Below are 14,619 nucleotides of genomic sequence, written 5' to 3'. Positions count from 1 at the left end.
TATAAACCCGTGTGTGTGTGTATTCGTGCAGGGGGCCAGGAGGCAGAGGACCTGCAAGTCCTGTGGCCAGAGGTCGACTTGGGTCACAGCATCCATCTGCCAACAAAGCAGAACTTTTGCCGGGCCAGTGGCCCCCAGAAAACATCGGTGGAGCAGTGGCTCACAGAGGTCTGAGGAGGGCTCTCCTCCAGAGCTCTGCACCAGGCCCGGGTCGACAGGACACGCCACTACAGGCAGAAGCTGGACGTGCATGAGCTTCTGAACAGGAAGAGGAGGCAGCAATATGCTCAAAAGACATATGGGGAAAAATGAGGACGACAATTTGAGTTCATTTAAGTTTATATTTGTAAAGGCGTGTGTGTGAAATAAAAGTATTTAAAAGGCTGCCTGGTCCTCCCTGCTTTTACGGGAGCCAATTGGCCACTAGGGGCCGCCTGAAGACCCGTTCATGAAGATCTTCAGGCCTCCCTCGGGTCTCCCTGAGCTCTCCCTAGCGGAGCCCGCCCTCTCCATAGATTGGCAGGGTCTCCTCACATTTCTGTGTCCTAGTACTTTCATTGGACAGTCTCCCTAACTGGTAGTGCTCTGATTGGCTGCTGCAGGGGGGGGGAGGGGCGACTCGCAACACCAAGTCTCTCTGCTCACTCTTAGCTAGACAGCGCGCAGTCAACTAACGGTAAAGAGGAAACCACACACGCGACTTCACGGTTACCGGAGGAGAGAGACAGCATTATACCGGCGAAAAAACGACAACTATACCGGTAAAGAAAACTAAAACGGTAAAGAAACACTTAAACTGTATGAACGTTAACCGGGGCAGGTACACTTTGTGTGCACGCTACGTCTACCGGAGGACGGTTGAAACCACGGCTGCGTTCTTTAAACTCTCACACAGTAAAGTTAACAGAATGAAATGTGCATTATTTAAATGTTACACAGTAAAGTTAACAGAATGAAATGTGCATTATTTAAATGTTACACAGTAAAGTTAACAGAATGAAATGTGCATTATTTAAATGTTACACAGTAAAGTTAACGGAATAAAATGTGCATTATTTAAATGTTACACAGTAAAGTTAACAGAATGAAATGTGCATTATTTAAATGTTACACAGTAAAGTTAACGGAATAAAATGTGCATTATTTAAATGTTACACAGTAAAGTTAACAGAATGAAATGTGCATTATTTAAATGTTACACAGTAAAGTTAACAGAATGAAATGTGCATTATTTAAATGTTACACAGTAAAGTTAACAGAATGAAATGTGCATTATTTAAATGTTACACAGTAAAGTTAACAGAATGAAATGTGCATTATTTAAATGTTACACAGTAAAGTTAACAGAATGAAATGTGCATTATTTAAATGTTACACAGTAAAGTTAACAGAATGATATGTGCATTATTTAAATGTTACACAGTAAAGTTAACAAAGTAAAATGTGCATTATTTAAATGTTACACAGTAAAGTTAACAAAGTAAAATGTGCATTATTTAAATGTTACACAGTAAAGTTAAGAGTAAAATGTGCATTATTTAAATGTTACACAGTAAAGTTAACAGAATGAAATGTGCATTCTTTAAATGTTACACAGTAAAGTTAACAGAATAAAATGTGCATTATTTAAATGTTACACAGTATGCTTACTGGTTTAATATCTGCTTTATTTAAATGAACAGATGGATTACGCACCCAGTTTTAACTTGACCGCGTCCAATGAGCTGATGCTGAGAGCCTCTCCTGAGGCCCAGGCTTTCTCCCGTCAGCAGGAGGTCGGTCGTTCCGGGCGGCCTAAGAACCAACCGGCCACCTCGCAGGATGCCAGGGACCGGGTCGCTGCTGGTGGAGGGGACTGCACAGACAACAAGCTGGTTCTCAGCCGCCATGAGATCCAGTTTGGGAAGTACAGAGGGCAGACCTTCCACTGGCTGGCCAGCAACGACATCGGCTACCTGGTCATGATTGTGGCGGCTCACAGTAAGGAGCGGGAGTCGGGGGACAGCAGCACCGACGCCCAGATGCTGAGCAAAGACGCTCTGTGGCGGTACGCCAAGCTGTTCCCCGACCTGATGGAGGTGGTAACCCGGAGGAAGGCCTCTGACAGCTCCTCCGAGGGAGCGCTGGACAGCAGGCTGGTGGGCTTCGGTGACCACGCCGCACTCACCTACCGGGCCTTTTATGAGTCTGCGGATCCAGTGGTGCAGAGGTGAGTCACCGAGCGAGTCGTGATCCAACCGTCACTGTGAGGCGTTTCCTGTTGTCATCTAATGAGGCTTTGTCCCTCCACAGCTACAGGATGTGGCTCAGGCGAACCCGCATCCACTCTGTGGGCTCCAGCATGGACCACCTGAAGAGGTACGTGCTGGACACGGACCAGAAGAAGAAGGCAGGCTCTTCACCTTCTGCTCCACCAACCTCCACGGTCACCATCTTAGCCACCTCCTCCTCCAGGGCCTCCTCATCTTCCTCTGGGCATTCGAAGAGGGAGACTAAAAGGAGTAGGGTTATCATAGGTACGTAGTCTTCCACCAGTAGACCAGCGCTGCTCTGTCGGTCTCTCGTGGTTCAGATCAGTCCTGATGATTCTCTGTTACAGATTCCTCCTCAGAGGACGACGCGGTGCTGGTTGTTGCAGCTGCTGATTATGAGCGCTCCCTTTCTTCAGGTGATGACCCCACCATCCTGTTTATTGAGTCTTTATTGTGTTTAATAGGAGGCCCAAAGGAAAGTCATTAAATGAGTTGTTTTTCTTTTTATCATCATGGCGTAGCTCCTAGTGAACCAGCGGCCCCTGCTCCACCTGCTCCACCTGCTCCACCTGCTCCACCTGCTCCGGCCCAGAGCAGACGACCTGCAGCTCCAGAATCTGCCCGTCTCCCAGCTGATGTCAGTCCTCCGATAGAATCTAAACACATGTTGGATGTTGTGTTGTTTGTTAATGTGGTTTCTATATTTATGTGCATGTGTTACAGGTTCTGCTCCTCCCAGAGAGCTGGAAGAGCACACTTCCCAGGGTGCAGCACGGGTGGGTGAGCCAGGCCCTCTTCACCAGGGACCCCACTGGGAAGCCTGTGCTCAAGACGGAGCTGCAGACATGGTACTACCCTCCTGGCCCTCGTCGGCTGTACCACCAGCCTCCGGCCTCGCTCGACGCCTTCTTCCAGCGGCCGTTCTTCCTCTGGGTACCCTACAGGATGTGGCAGTGCCCCATCAGCTGCCCCATCTGTACCCATAAAATGACCGGATGTGGCCTGTACAAGACCGTCCGCAAGGTCCTGGCCAGCGACGGATGGTATTTTATGGGTACAGAGTACCTGGAGTGTCACCGCTGTAGGAAGAAGTTGGCGTCGTGGTCGATGAGCATCATGGCTCAGCTGGATGAGGGGTACAGGAGTGTGTTCCCAGCGTTGCTGAAATACAGGTACATCAAAGACTTTAATCTTAAAGGGGACTTTGAACTCTGGAGGGAGGGGAGTGACGAGGGGGAAGTGAGGAGGGGGGAGTGAGGAGGAGGGGGAAGTGAGCCTGATAGCCCCCTCAGCTCTTCACACCTCTCAAAGCTCACAACAAAGGCCTCACACAACAAGTGTTCAACTGCCTTTGTTCAAGGTCCCTGTTCATCTTTCACAGCAGGGACCTGCTCAGATCTTGGTTTAGTGGTTATTTTCCATGAGCAGTTCTGTGTTTTTCTAAAAGCTTACAACTCAACCCGTTCTGTCTTTCTGTCCACCTTCTCATTGTCTCTGCAGGCTGTCATGTGACAAGGTGGTTTTGGGACAGATGACGGGCCGGACGCTGGGCAACAGTGCCAGCCGTCTGCGCTCCTGCCTGGTGGAGCAGCACACGGCAACCTGGATGAACAGTTGCAAACGCTTCATGTCCATCTATAAGATGTTCATGATGCCGGGTGTGACTGTTCAACCTCCTCCAGCCCTCCCAGAGATGGAGCCGGTCCCCACCAGCAAGTGGATCCTCTCGGCCTACGTCACCGACAGCTTCTCCCGTCTGGAGGAGATGAGAGGCAAGGTGACGTCCATCTTTGGCTCCATCCTCAAAATGGACTCCACCAAGAAGGTAGAATTTTAACTCAAGTTTGTCATGTACACGGTTGTATATTTTAGTACGGTAGCGCTCTGGTAACTCTTTTAGAATGAGAGCATCTTGACCCGATTCCCCCTCAGGATCATTAAAGTCCTTCTGGTTGTGTAGATCACCAGGAAGCTGGCTGGCCACGCTGCAGGGACGGCCCAGTGGGTGACCAACGTGGGCAACGAGCACGGGCAGGTGCTCATGTCGGTCCTCACTGCAGCCAAGGGCTCCGGGCTGAAGGAGATGACCTCTGGGCTGGTCAGGCGGTACCAGCAGGCCGGCGAGGAGCCACCTGTGGTCCTGTATGTGGACAGGGACTGCTGCTCCATCACTGGTGGTTCAGCAGCAGCCGCTCTGTTCCCAGAGTGGACCCGGCTCGTGGTCCGGCTGGACACGTGGCACTACGTGCGGAGGCTGGCGGCGATGGTCACCACGGAGAGCCACCCCCTCTATGCCCACTTCATGCGGCGCCTGTCCATTTGCATCTTCGTCTGGGATCCAGAGGACGTGGCCCTGCTGAAGAGAGCCAAGGAGGCCGAGAGACCCGGGGCCTGGAGCAGGGTCTCCCTCAAGGAGATGGCTCGGCACTGTCGCCGCCGCACACGTGGGGCACAGGAGACCGAGCGTCTCATCGAGGAGGCCCTGGCCCACTTCAAGTCGGCCAAGGACGCCATGGGCATCCTGCTGCTGGACCAGGAGAGGGTCACTGGTATCTGGAGCACCCAGCGCCGCCATCTGCAGTGCCTCCAGGACCCACCTGGGCTGCAGCTGTACACCAGGTCTGGCCAGCTGACCCGGGGAGGAGTCAGCCTGCCGGTGTACCGCTGCGCCCGCGGCTCCACATCCTTGGAGTCGTTCCACCTCCACCTCAACAGGTTCATCCCTGGTAAGAGTCTGAAGCCTCACAAGTTAATGTTCTCTGAGAGTCTGTCCTCTTCTCACCTCACTCTTCTGTCGCGTTCCAGGAACCAGTGCGAACGCTATGCACTTCCAGATCTACCTGCTGGAGGGCCTGACGAGGTGGAACGAGGACCGCGGCCGTGCCTCGGTGGGGCAGGGTGGCAGCCAGCTACGCAGCTACAGTAGCAGAGACGTGCACTGTGTGAACCAGCTGGCCCAAAGCCTCTACGGGATGCAGCTGGTTCACAGCTACAGCCGGACTCTGGAGTACACAGGTACCTGCTGAGGGAGAAGCTCAGGGAGCTGCCAGCAACTTTGACTGTTTTTAATTTTGTTTTCTGTGCTACCACAGGCGAGTTGATCGGGGTCAACTACCTGTTCTCCCAGACCGGCCGGGTGCTGCAGGAGCTGCCGGAGGACCCCGACGTACCAGAGGAGGAGACGGAGGAGCAGGAGGGAGAGGAGGAGGAGGAGGAGACGGCGGAGGACTTTGATGAAGGGGTTTATGAGGGCTTTCAGGAATTCCTGTTTCCCGACACAGAATTCCTGTTGGCCACCTCACAGCCCCGACCGCCAGCTGGCCTCCAGGACGCCTCGGAGCAGGTACGTGATCCTTTCTCCATCACCTCCGTCCTCAAAGCCACATGATGAATGACGGAGGACTGTTTTTCTGCCCTCTGTAGGAGTGCGTGGGCCCAGACGGCTTCCCCGGGTACCAGCATGTGCTGAACCTGGCCGAGCGTCTGGTGGAGCTGCGGCTGACTGGTCGAGTCACAGTGGGGCGTGAGGAGCAGCTCATGGCCTTGTGGGAGAAACTCCCCGAGGGAGACAAGGGCCCTGTGAACTACCCCCCACGTTACAGGGACCAGCTCACTCAGGCACCCAACACTGTGGGTGTGGAGAGCATGAGAAGGTAAGCAATATTAGGGTCTGCTTGTAAAGTGAATCTGAGTTCAGGGGCTCCTCTGACTTCCTGTTTCTCTGCAGATGTCTCCACAGTCAGGCCAGCGGCCGCTCAGCGAGGCCCGACGCCAGCAGGCTGGTGGAGGCCGTCTGCATCCTGCTGTGTCGGCTCCATCCTCAGAGCTGCTCGCTTGCCGGAGTTCGGATCAGCCGCTGGTCTCTGATCCTCAGGAGCTACTGCGCCATCAGAGACAGCGTGCTGGATAACCCGACCCTCCGAACCAAGCTGCAGCTCTTTGATATTAATCAGAGGACGCTCACCCAGTGGTGAGTATCACACTAAACTAAGAGGTTTACTGTAAAACAGCTACGTCTTCAATGTGTTAATCCTGTATGAACTCTAGGTACAACTGGAGGAATGGGAACCAGGAGGGATGCGCCCTCCAGGCCGATGTGCCATCCACCAGCGCTCCTCTGGTGGCACCAGCCCCAATACTGCCACCCAGAGAGAGCCCACAAGGCCTCCCCCTGGACCAGCTCTTACAAGGCGCCTGTCAGACCCCGGACCTGCCAGCAGCTGCTCCCCCCACCACTGAGGCTGCTCCTGCCGCCATCGCCGCCGCCGCTCCTCCACGTCTGCCCACAGCGGAGGCCAGCGGGCCTCCTCCACCTCCTCGGCTGCCCAAGACGACGCTGTGGAAGCGGAAGCAGCTGGACAAGAGGAGGCAGGAGGCGGAGAGACAGGGCCAGGACTTCAAAGTGAAGGCGCCCTTCTCCTGCACCTGCAGCCTCTGCAAACAGCCCAAAACCAAGGAATTTGGTCACAGCCGCTTCCACAGCAAGAAGTTAAAAACAATGTTTCACTTCTGCCAGAGATCCTCCGGGGGCAGAAGTGTGGAGGACTGGCTGCAGGAGAAGAAGAGAGAGGAGGAGGAGAGGTGAAGTGTGGGGGGTTTGGTTGGGTGAAGTGAGGTTTGGCCTCAAGACATTTTACAGTCACACAGCAGCATCAGCATGGATCAGCAGCAGACCCAGGACCAGCAGCAGACCCAGGACCAAAAGGTGAACAACAACTCTTTAATTCCATTTATATCTACTCTAATATGGGACTGTTGAGGAGCAGATGGTCCTTTATACTAAAATAAATAATGTGTGTATCCTTCTTATTGCTTGCAGGGATTTTCAAGCTTCTAAGAGGGACCTCCCTCTCCAGGACCTGCTGCCCCCCTCAGCTGGAGGACTTTAATACGAAGCCGCGGGTGCAGAAACAGCCCTCCTCCTGTCCTCACTGTTGGGCGTCCATTCAGACGCCTGAACACTTCCCATACAAGTGGGCCGTTTACTGTGAGGTCACAGCAGAGGATGGGGAGACTCTGGAAGACTGTCTGAAGGACCGGGGAGGTGCCCAGGACCACCATTTGGCGCCTCGTTGCCCCCCCCAGGGAGAGCTTCTGCCAGAACCCAGACCCACTCGGCAGAACAGTGAGTGGCTGACGGAGAAGAGAGGGGGGGTCACCAGCAGCGAGAGGGAGATGAAGAAGAGGAACGCCAGGGCCAGAGAGAAGAGGGACAAATTAAGGGTAAGGTTCACCTGATGTGTGGATTTAAAATGTGATGTGTATGTATGTGATATATAATTGAACACAAAATCTCCTCTTTCTCCTTTTGTTCCACATTTCAAAGGGAACATCCACCACAGGGTCCCAGTCGTCAGCAACGAGGGGGGAGGACTGACGGCTGTCGTTGGACTGCAGGTGTCAAAGATAGGTGTCGGTCAACAGGACTCTGATTGGCTGACACCAGAAGAGAAGCCAGTGGAAACTTTTCCATTCTCACAGATGCTGACAGACTTGTCTTAAGATTTTAGGAGATATTTTGGTACGTTAGCTCTGCTCTGATTGGCTCTTGTTGTCTTCTGAATGTGAACTTTATTCCTTCTTGTTTTGTCTTCATGCAGAAATGACAGACCAGAGGTCTTTGAGAGAGGAGATTCGGAGGTGGAAGGCTGACCCAGGTCCTACAGCCCTCCTCAATTCCGGTTCAAGAAACTGTTTTGGCCTCCAGTCCTCAACGAGAGGAGGAAAAGGTGAGTCCTTATTTAAAACACAAATTACACTGAATATGTTCCGTGTATGCATTTGTATAAACCTGTGTGTGTGTGGATTTGTTCAATGCAGCTGGACAGGGCAAGCAACTAGAGGACCAACAGGAGGAGGAGGCAGCAGCAATATGCACAGAGATTATTTTGGTAAAGATGTATGTGTGTGTGTGTGTGTGTGTGTGTGTGATATCTAATATTTGAACATAAAAACACCCCTTTCTTTTGTTCCACACTTCAAAGGGAACATCCACCACAGGGGCCCAGTCGTCAGCAACGATGGGGGGAAGAGGAGGCCGAGGACTGATGGCTGTCGTTGGACTGCAGGTGTCAAAGTTAGGTGTCGGTCAACAGGACTCTGATTGGCTGACACCAGAAGAGAAGCCAGTGGAAAGTTTTCCCATTCTGACAGATGCTGACCGAGTTCAACTGAACCACGTCTTTAACTTTTAGGAGATATTTTGGTACATTTGCTCTGCTCTGATTGGCTCCTGTTGTTTCTGAATGTGAACTTTATTCCTTCTTGTTTTGTCTTCATGCAGAAATGACAGACCAGAGGTCTTTGAGAGAGGAGATTCAGAGGTGGAAGGCTGACCCGAGGTCCTAAAGCCCTCCTCCTCAGTTCAGGTTTAAGAAACCATACACTGAATATGTTCTGTTTGCTGCTGTTGTGAGGATGCATTTGTATAAACCTGTGTGTGTGTGTGTGTGTGTGTATTCGTGCAGGGGGCCAGGAGGCAGAGGACCTGCAAGTCCTGTGGCCAGAGGTCGACTTGGGTCACAGCATCCATCTGCCAACAAAGCAGAACTTTTGCCGGGCCAGTGGCCCCCAGAAAACATTGGTGGAGCAGTGGCTCACAGAGGTCTGAGGAGGGCTCTCCTCCAGAGCTCTGCACCAGGCCCGGGTCGACAGGACACGCCAGTACAGGCAGAAGCTGGACGTGCATGAGCTTCTGAACAGGAAGAGGAGGCAGCAATATGCTCAAAAGACATATGGGGAAAAATGAGGACGACAATTTGAGTTAATTTAAGTTTATATTTGTAAAGGCGTGTGTGTGAAATAAAAAAATGTATCTTAAACAACAAACTCTTCAGTTGCTTTGTACATTAATATTTTCAGATTGAACAGATTCAGAGTGCTCCTTCTCCACTTTTGGGCCCATAGTCACTGGACATACTTTTAACGTAGAACAATTATTTAAAGTTTCAAAAGTTAACAAATCTCTGTACTTTATTTTGATAGCTAGCAGTTTTTATTGTAGTCATTGTTCAAGTTTCAGGAACATTTTGGGACTGTTTCAGATGTGTGTAATGGTGGAAGAATAAATGTCTGACATTGCGTGACATCCCAGTAACGTTGAGGTCCAGGTGAAGCAGAAGTTAGAGAGCCCTTAACTTCTGTTCTGTGTCGTATTCACCAGTGAAACTGAATATTTGAGCTGTGTAGTTACAATCCAGATTGATTGACGGTTGAGGGGTGTTGCGTGACACGGAGTTTCAGAGGACTGGCTCCTCACAACTCCCTTGTCACTACATCATTGGTTGAAATTGGTTGGTACAACTTTACCTTTGCATATTTACTTTGAGAAAAAGAGAAGATGATTGGAATTTGATAGAAAAATACAAAGAAAGTGACTTTTTATTATGCGTGTATTATTAAATAACTGCAATATTACCAGGGGATGTGATCTTAAAGGATTTCATCTCCACTTCAACGTATATACACTAATGTGCTCCAACACGTGGGAAACGCAATCTTACGGGGCAGAAATATAGTCTCATTTATAAATTGTGCTTGCTGTAAGCGACCGTACAAACAAATGTTTTCTTCTTTGTTCCTCTAATGAATCTGGAACGACAGGCTCGTCTTCTGGTCACAAAACCTCTCACGAAGGTCTTTCATGACCTTCTTGACCAACTTCTTTGAATGTTTGAAGAGGCGCAAAGCTGCACCAATAGGGAGTCACCGAAATTGCTAGAATTTTACACACACACACACACACACATGGGGTTTTGACGGAGAACAAAGAAATCCACTAAACTTTAAGGGCATTTCAGAACCTTCTCTGCACAGACAGAGGGGCTTTTGCTGGCCCAGAAGGCCCCTGACTCTTTTGCCTCCTCCCCTTTTTCGCAGCATCAGGACCAGCACCAGCACCAGGACCAGCACCAGCAGCAAGGGCTGTGTGGCCAAGAAATAATAAAGCTTCAAACAAAATGAAGATTGTAAAAATGTATTTATAAATAGAGCAAAGTAATAACAACAAACATTAGTGATAAATGAGTAATACCAAATAAAAATGATTAGAAAGGAAAAACACAACCAATCAACATTAAAAATAAATTTAAAAAAAACAAACAAACTACCATTTACACAAATGTCCTTCATCGTCCCCCCTTATGTTTTTCCCGCATCTCCTCCTTCCACTCCTCCACAGTCTTCCCGCCGGCCGTCGCGCAGTAGTAGACCCCATAAAGGTGAGTGTGGCCAGTTTCAATCCTTCTGGCCTGGCCACACTTCCTGCACAAGTGGTTATATTGTCGTTGGGTTTTGGCCCTGGGCTGTGGCCCCTGGCCGGCAGCAGCAGCCTCGGCTGCCTTCCTCTTCATGTAGGCTGTGGTCCGGGATATGGATGGTCCAGGAAGAGGAGGCTGACCGGCAGGAGCAAGAACAGGGTAAAGGTGGGGGTGAGGGGGGGGATGGGCGAGCCCCCCGGATGAGGGTCCTGGCCCGGATGGCTCAGACGGTACGTCAGCTGGATCACCTGACCGGGCTGCTGCTGCGCTGGTGGATGGGGTATCGTGCTGGAAGATGGTGGGGTCCTCCACATCTTCACCCTCATCCTCCTCTTCTGCCAGCGACTTGATGGCAGCAGCAGCCTCGTCCGGAGTGTCAGGGTCCAAGCTGACGTCCTCAAGCACTTTCCCAGTCTGCTGGTACAGGTACTCGACTCCGATGAGCTCTCCTGTAAACACACAAAGTATTTAATAGCTGCTGCTCTTCCTCAGTGGAGATGTTGGAATAAAGGGTTTTCCCGTCACTTACCCGTGTACTCAGCAGGCTTGGTGAAGTCCTTAACCGGTTGACGACCAAGCACCCTTTGGCTCTTCTGATTAAGGACGTGCTTGAGGTGCCCACTGTAGGAGTGCAGACGTCCCACCTTACCCTCAGCTGCAACCGGTGGCGGTGAAGCCGCCGTTGCGCGGTCCTCGTTCCACCTCACCAGTCCATCGACCAGGAACGCCTGGAAATGTATCCCGCTGGCTCGCGTCCCTGAGGAAGCAGGTTTAAAAAATAAATAAATTTAAATGTAAAAACTAAATCTATTTGATCACAACCTGTTCGAAGAGACACGAGTACCTGGGATGAACCGGTTGAGGTGGAGGTGGAAGGACTCCAACGATGTGGAGCCCCTCGCGCAGCGATAAACCGGCAGGATGACTCCGCCCTTGGTCAGCCTGCCGGTCTGGGTGTACAGCTGCACCCCTGGTGGGTCCTGGATGCAGCTGAGATGGGGCCTCTGCGTACTCCATATGTCCTGCATGCAGAGAGCGTCGAGCAACGGGATGTCCAGGCTGTTGCGTCCTGCTGGTCCGCCGAAGGTATCGAGGAGATCCTGTATGAGGAGGGTCGACACCTCTGCCCCACGTGTCCTCCTCCGACAGTGGAGCCTCCATTCCCGTTTGGAGATCTCCTCGATCACCTCGGCGTCAGTCAGGCCAACAATCCCGCGCTTCTCCTCCAGCTCGGACCGCTTAGCCTCGGTGAGACGGCGGGCATCTTCAGGGTCGACCTCGAAGATGCAGCGAGACAGCTGCCCCATGAAAGTGGGGTACAGCTCGTGGGCCTCAGTGGTGACACCTGATGCGAAGCGTCGCATCAGCTGGCAGATGCTGAGTCTCACCACGAGCTGCTCCCACTCCTGTGAGAGAAGAAATATAATGTGGGTTAAAAGTCTGTACCTGTTTTATATTACCGATACAGTTTTAGTATCAACACTGTCGGTTTCACACCTGGAACAAGTCAGCTGTCTTCGACACGCCGTCTCTGTCGCAGCAGTCGCGGTCCACGTACATGAGCTGGGGGGGGGGGTACCCCGGCGAGTCGGTACCGCCTCATTAAGCCGGTCGCCATCCTGGACAGGCCCCCGGCGCCCTCGGAGCAGGTGAGGACGCTCATGAGGACCTGCCCATGCTCGTTACCGACGTTGGTAACGCAGGTGGCCGTGTCAGAAGCGGCACCAGCGAGCTTCTTCGTCACCTGGAGAAAGAGTTGAGAAATGCTAACGTGAGAACATAAACACATCCGAGGTGTCAAAGCAGCTGAAAGAAAAAAAGACTCCACTCGCCTTCTTGGTGGAATCCATCTTTAAGATGGACCCGAAGGTGGAAGTGATCTTGGCCTTGTACTCATCCAGCCGCGACAGCACATCGTAGGTGAAGACCGTCATCAGCCACACGGGTGTTGGTACAGGGGGCATCTCGGGTGGTGGTGGTGGTGTCTGCCCCCTCGCCGAGTACAAGGCCAGGAACTGCTCGCACACGCCGAGGTACTGGATCGCTCTCCGCATCCAGGTCTCCGAGTGCTGCTCGCGCAGGGTGTTGTACAGCCGACTCGCACTGTTGCCCAGAGTGCGAGACCTCAGCTGTACAACCACCCTCAAGTCACAGGACAGCCTGCAAAACAACAGCACAAACACGTTGTCCAACTTTGTCACCACAGAAATATCAAACTGGATGTTCAGCAAAGATATTAATTTCATGTCTTACTTGTACGTGAGTACAGCTGGGAACTGGCAGCTGTACTGGGGGGCCAGCTGCCGGATGATGCCCTGCGACCACCCTCCGACCTTCTTCTTACACCGACGGCACTCCAGGTACTCGGTGGCCATGAGGTACCAGCCGTCGATGTCCAGGACCCTCCGGATGGTCCTGTACAACCCAGCCTTTGTCATGGACCCAGTGCACAAAGGCTGGGGGCATGTCAGCTGCTGATGCCAAATCCGGTGTGGCATCCAGAGGAACAGCCGACATGCAAAGAAGAGATCGGGGGATGCGGGAGGCTGGCTGTAGACCGGCCGGGTTTGGGGAGGTGACCACCAGAGATTCAAGTCGCTGATGAGGCGAGACCTCCCCGAGCTGTCCCTGGTAAACAGCACCCGACTGATCCACTGCTGCTGCTCGGCAGAGAGAGCTGCCCGCCAGGACTTAGGCAGCAACTGATGAAACAAACATACGGGACAACTTAATACCCGAGGGCACTTCTGGAGGGTGGCAGAGACACCTGAGGCCTCATATGTGTGACAGACAGACTCAGTTCAGCACTGTTGGCAGGCAGTGTTGAAGGGAAGAAGGCTGGACCGGGCAACTGCACCTCTACGGCACCACGAACAGCTGCAGGGGGTGTGGGAGGGAGGGAGGTGACAACGTGAGCGGTGTGTGTGGAAGGGAGGAAGGTGGCAAGACGACCAGGAGCAGGGGGTGTGGAAGGGAGGAAGGCTGGACCGTCCCCTTCGTCCGGCGTGGCCTCCGGCAGCTCCTCGTCTGTGGATTCATCCCGGACAGGAGAGTCACCAGCTCCAGGATGTGGTGCTGAGGTGGAGGCAGATGGAGGTGGAGGGAGGAGCGAGAGAGGGGCCTGTACATCTGAGGCTTAAAGAGAAATAAAAGCGTTCAGTGAGATGAAACAATGAGCGTTTTGTGTTTAATATTGAGAGACAGACACACATTGAGCCAAGCTGCAATTACAACTAGAGGAGCACAGAAGGAGGTGAAGAGAGAACGGTGAGACCAGATCAGACATGATGAGGGATGCAGGCAGCAGAGTAATTCAGGGGATTGAGGGAAAGGGTGGTGAAGGAGCTGTTACTCTACAGGTGCACCATTAGTGATGTTTAGACCGACAGGTGGGTTAGTGATCTGAGATGAGCACCAAGCAGACATCAGCTATTCATTCTATTCATTCAACCCAAACTTACCAGTCGTCTCCTCCTCTGACTACAGAAATGTTTGAGAGCAAATAAAAAGGGTCAACGATGAATTCAAGTATTTCTGTTATTAACAACTTGTTACCTGAATACAACTTGACTTTGTACTCACATTTCTCCAAGTCTACGAGCGCCTTGACCAGCTCCTCATCCAAAGGCTCCTCAGACGACCTCGAGGAGGACGGAGCAGCCCAAAAAGGACTCAAGTTGGAGGCTGTAAATCACATGATGAGAGAGAAGAAACAGGAAATAAACAGTGCTCACAGGAAGTTCAATAAAGATGAATTAACTCTATAAGTTAGGCTGGACTTGCCTGGACAAGCAGGCTTAGGGGCCACCGTCTTCTTCCTGAAAGTTGGATGATCCATCTAAACATAAAGAGGAACATTAGCAGTAAATACTTAAGAATAATAAATGATGATGAAGATCATGTGACACTTGAGATCTTGAGATCTATAATAAAACAGGAACAGTTACCTAACAGTTTTTTATTTACTCACATCAGTTCGTAATTAAATCATTTTTATCAGACAATTTACTTAAAACTCTCAAAGGTCATTACAATTCTACTGAACTGTTTACTTAGACACATATGAATAAAACGGGTTCATTTCTCCTGGTGTATATCAATAATCATAA

The 14,619-nt window shown here is 51.5% G+C and overlaps 1 protein-coding gene across 1 annotated transcript; it reads right to left on the bottom strand.

Moving 5' to 3' along the window:
• Positions 1–10,378: 10,378 nt before the first annotated feature.
• LOC117729431 lies at positions 10,379–14,348 on the bottom strand. The gene is made up of 9 exons (XM_034530450.1): positions 14,294–14,348; positions 14,066–14,194; positions 13,368–13,645; positions 12,764–13,212; positions 12,343–12,670; positions 12,090–12,254; positions 11,355–11,916; positions 11,040–11,267; positions 10,379–10,959 (listed from the first exon to the last, which is right to left on the bottom strand). Exons 1-9 carry the CDS (start codon positions 14,346–14,348, stop codon positions 10,379–10,381), a joined length of 2,775 nt encoding a protein of 924 aa, XP_034386341.1.
• Positions 14,349–14,619: the final 271 nt, after the last annotated feature.

This window comes from Cyclopterus lumpus, chromosome 4 (genome assembly GCF_009769545.1).
Source record: "Cyclopterus lumpus isolate fCycLum1 chromosome 4, fCycLum1.pri, whole genome shotgun sequence".
NCBI lineage: Eukaryota > Metazoa > Chordata > Actinopteri > Perciformes > Cyclopteridae > Cyclopterus > Cyclopterus lumpus.
Note: the sequence above shows the minus strand (reverse complement) of the source record. Positions and strands in the feature narration are given on the sequence as shown.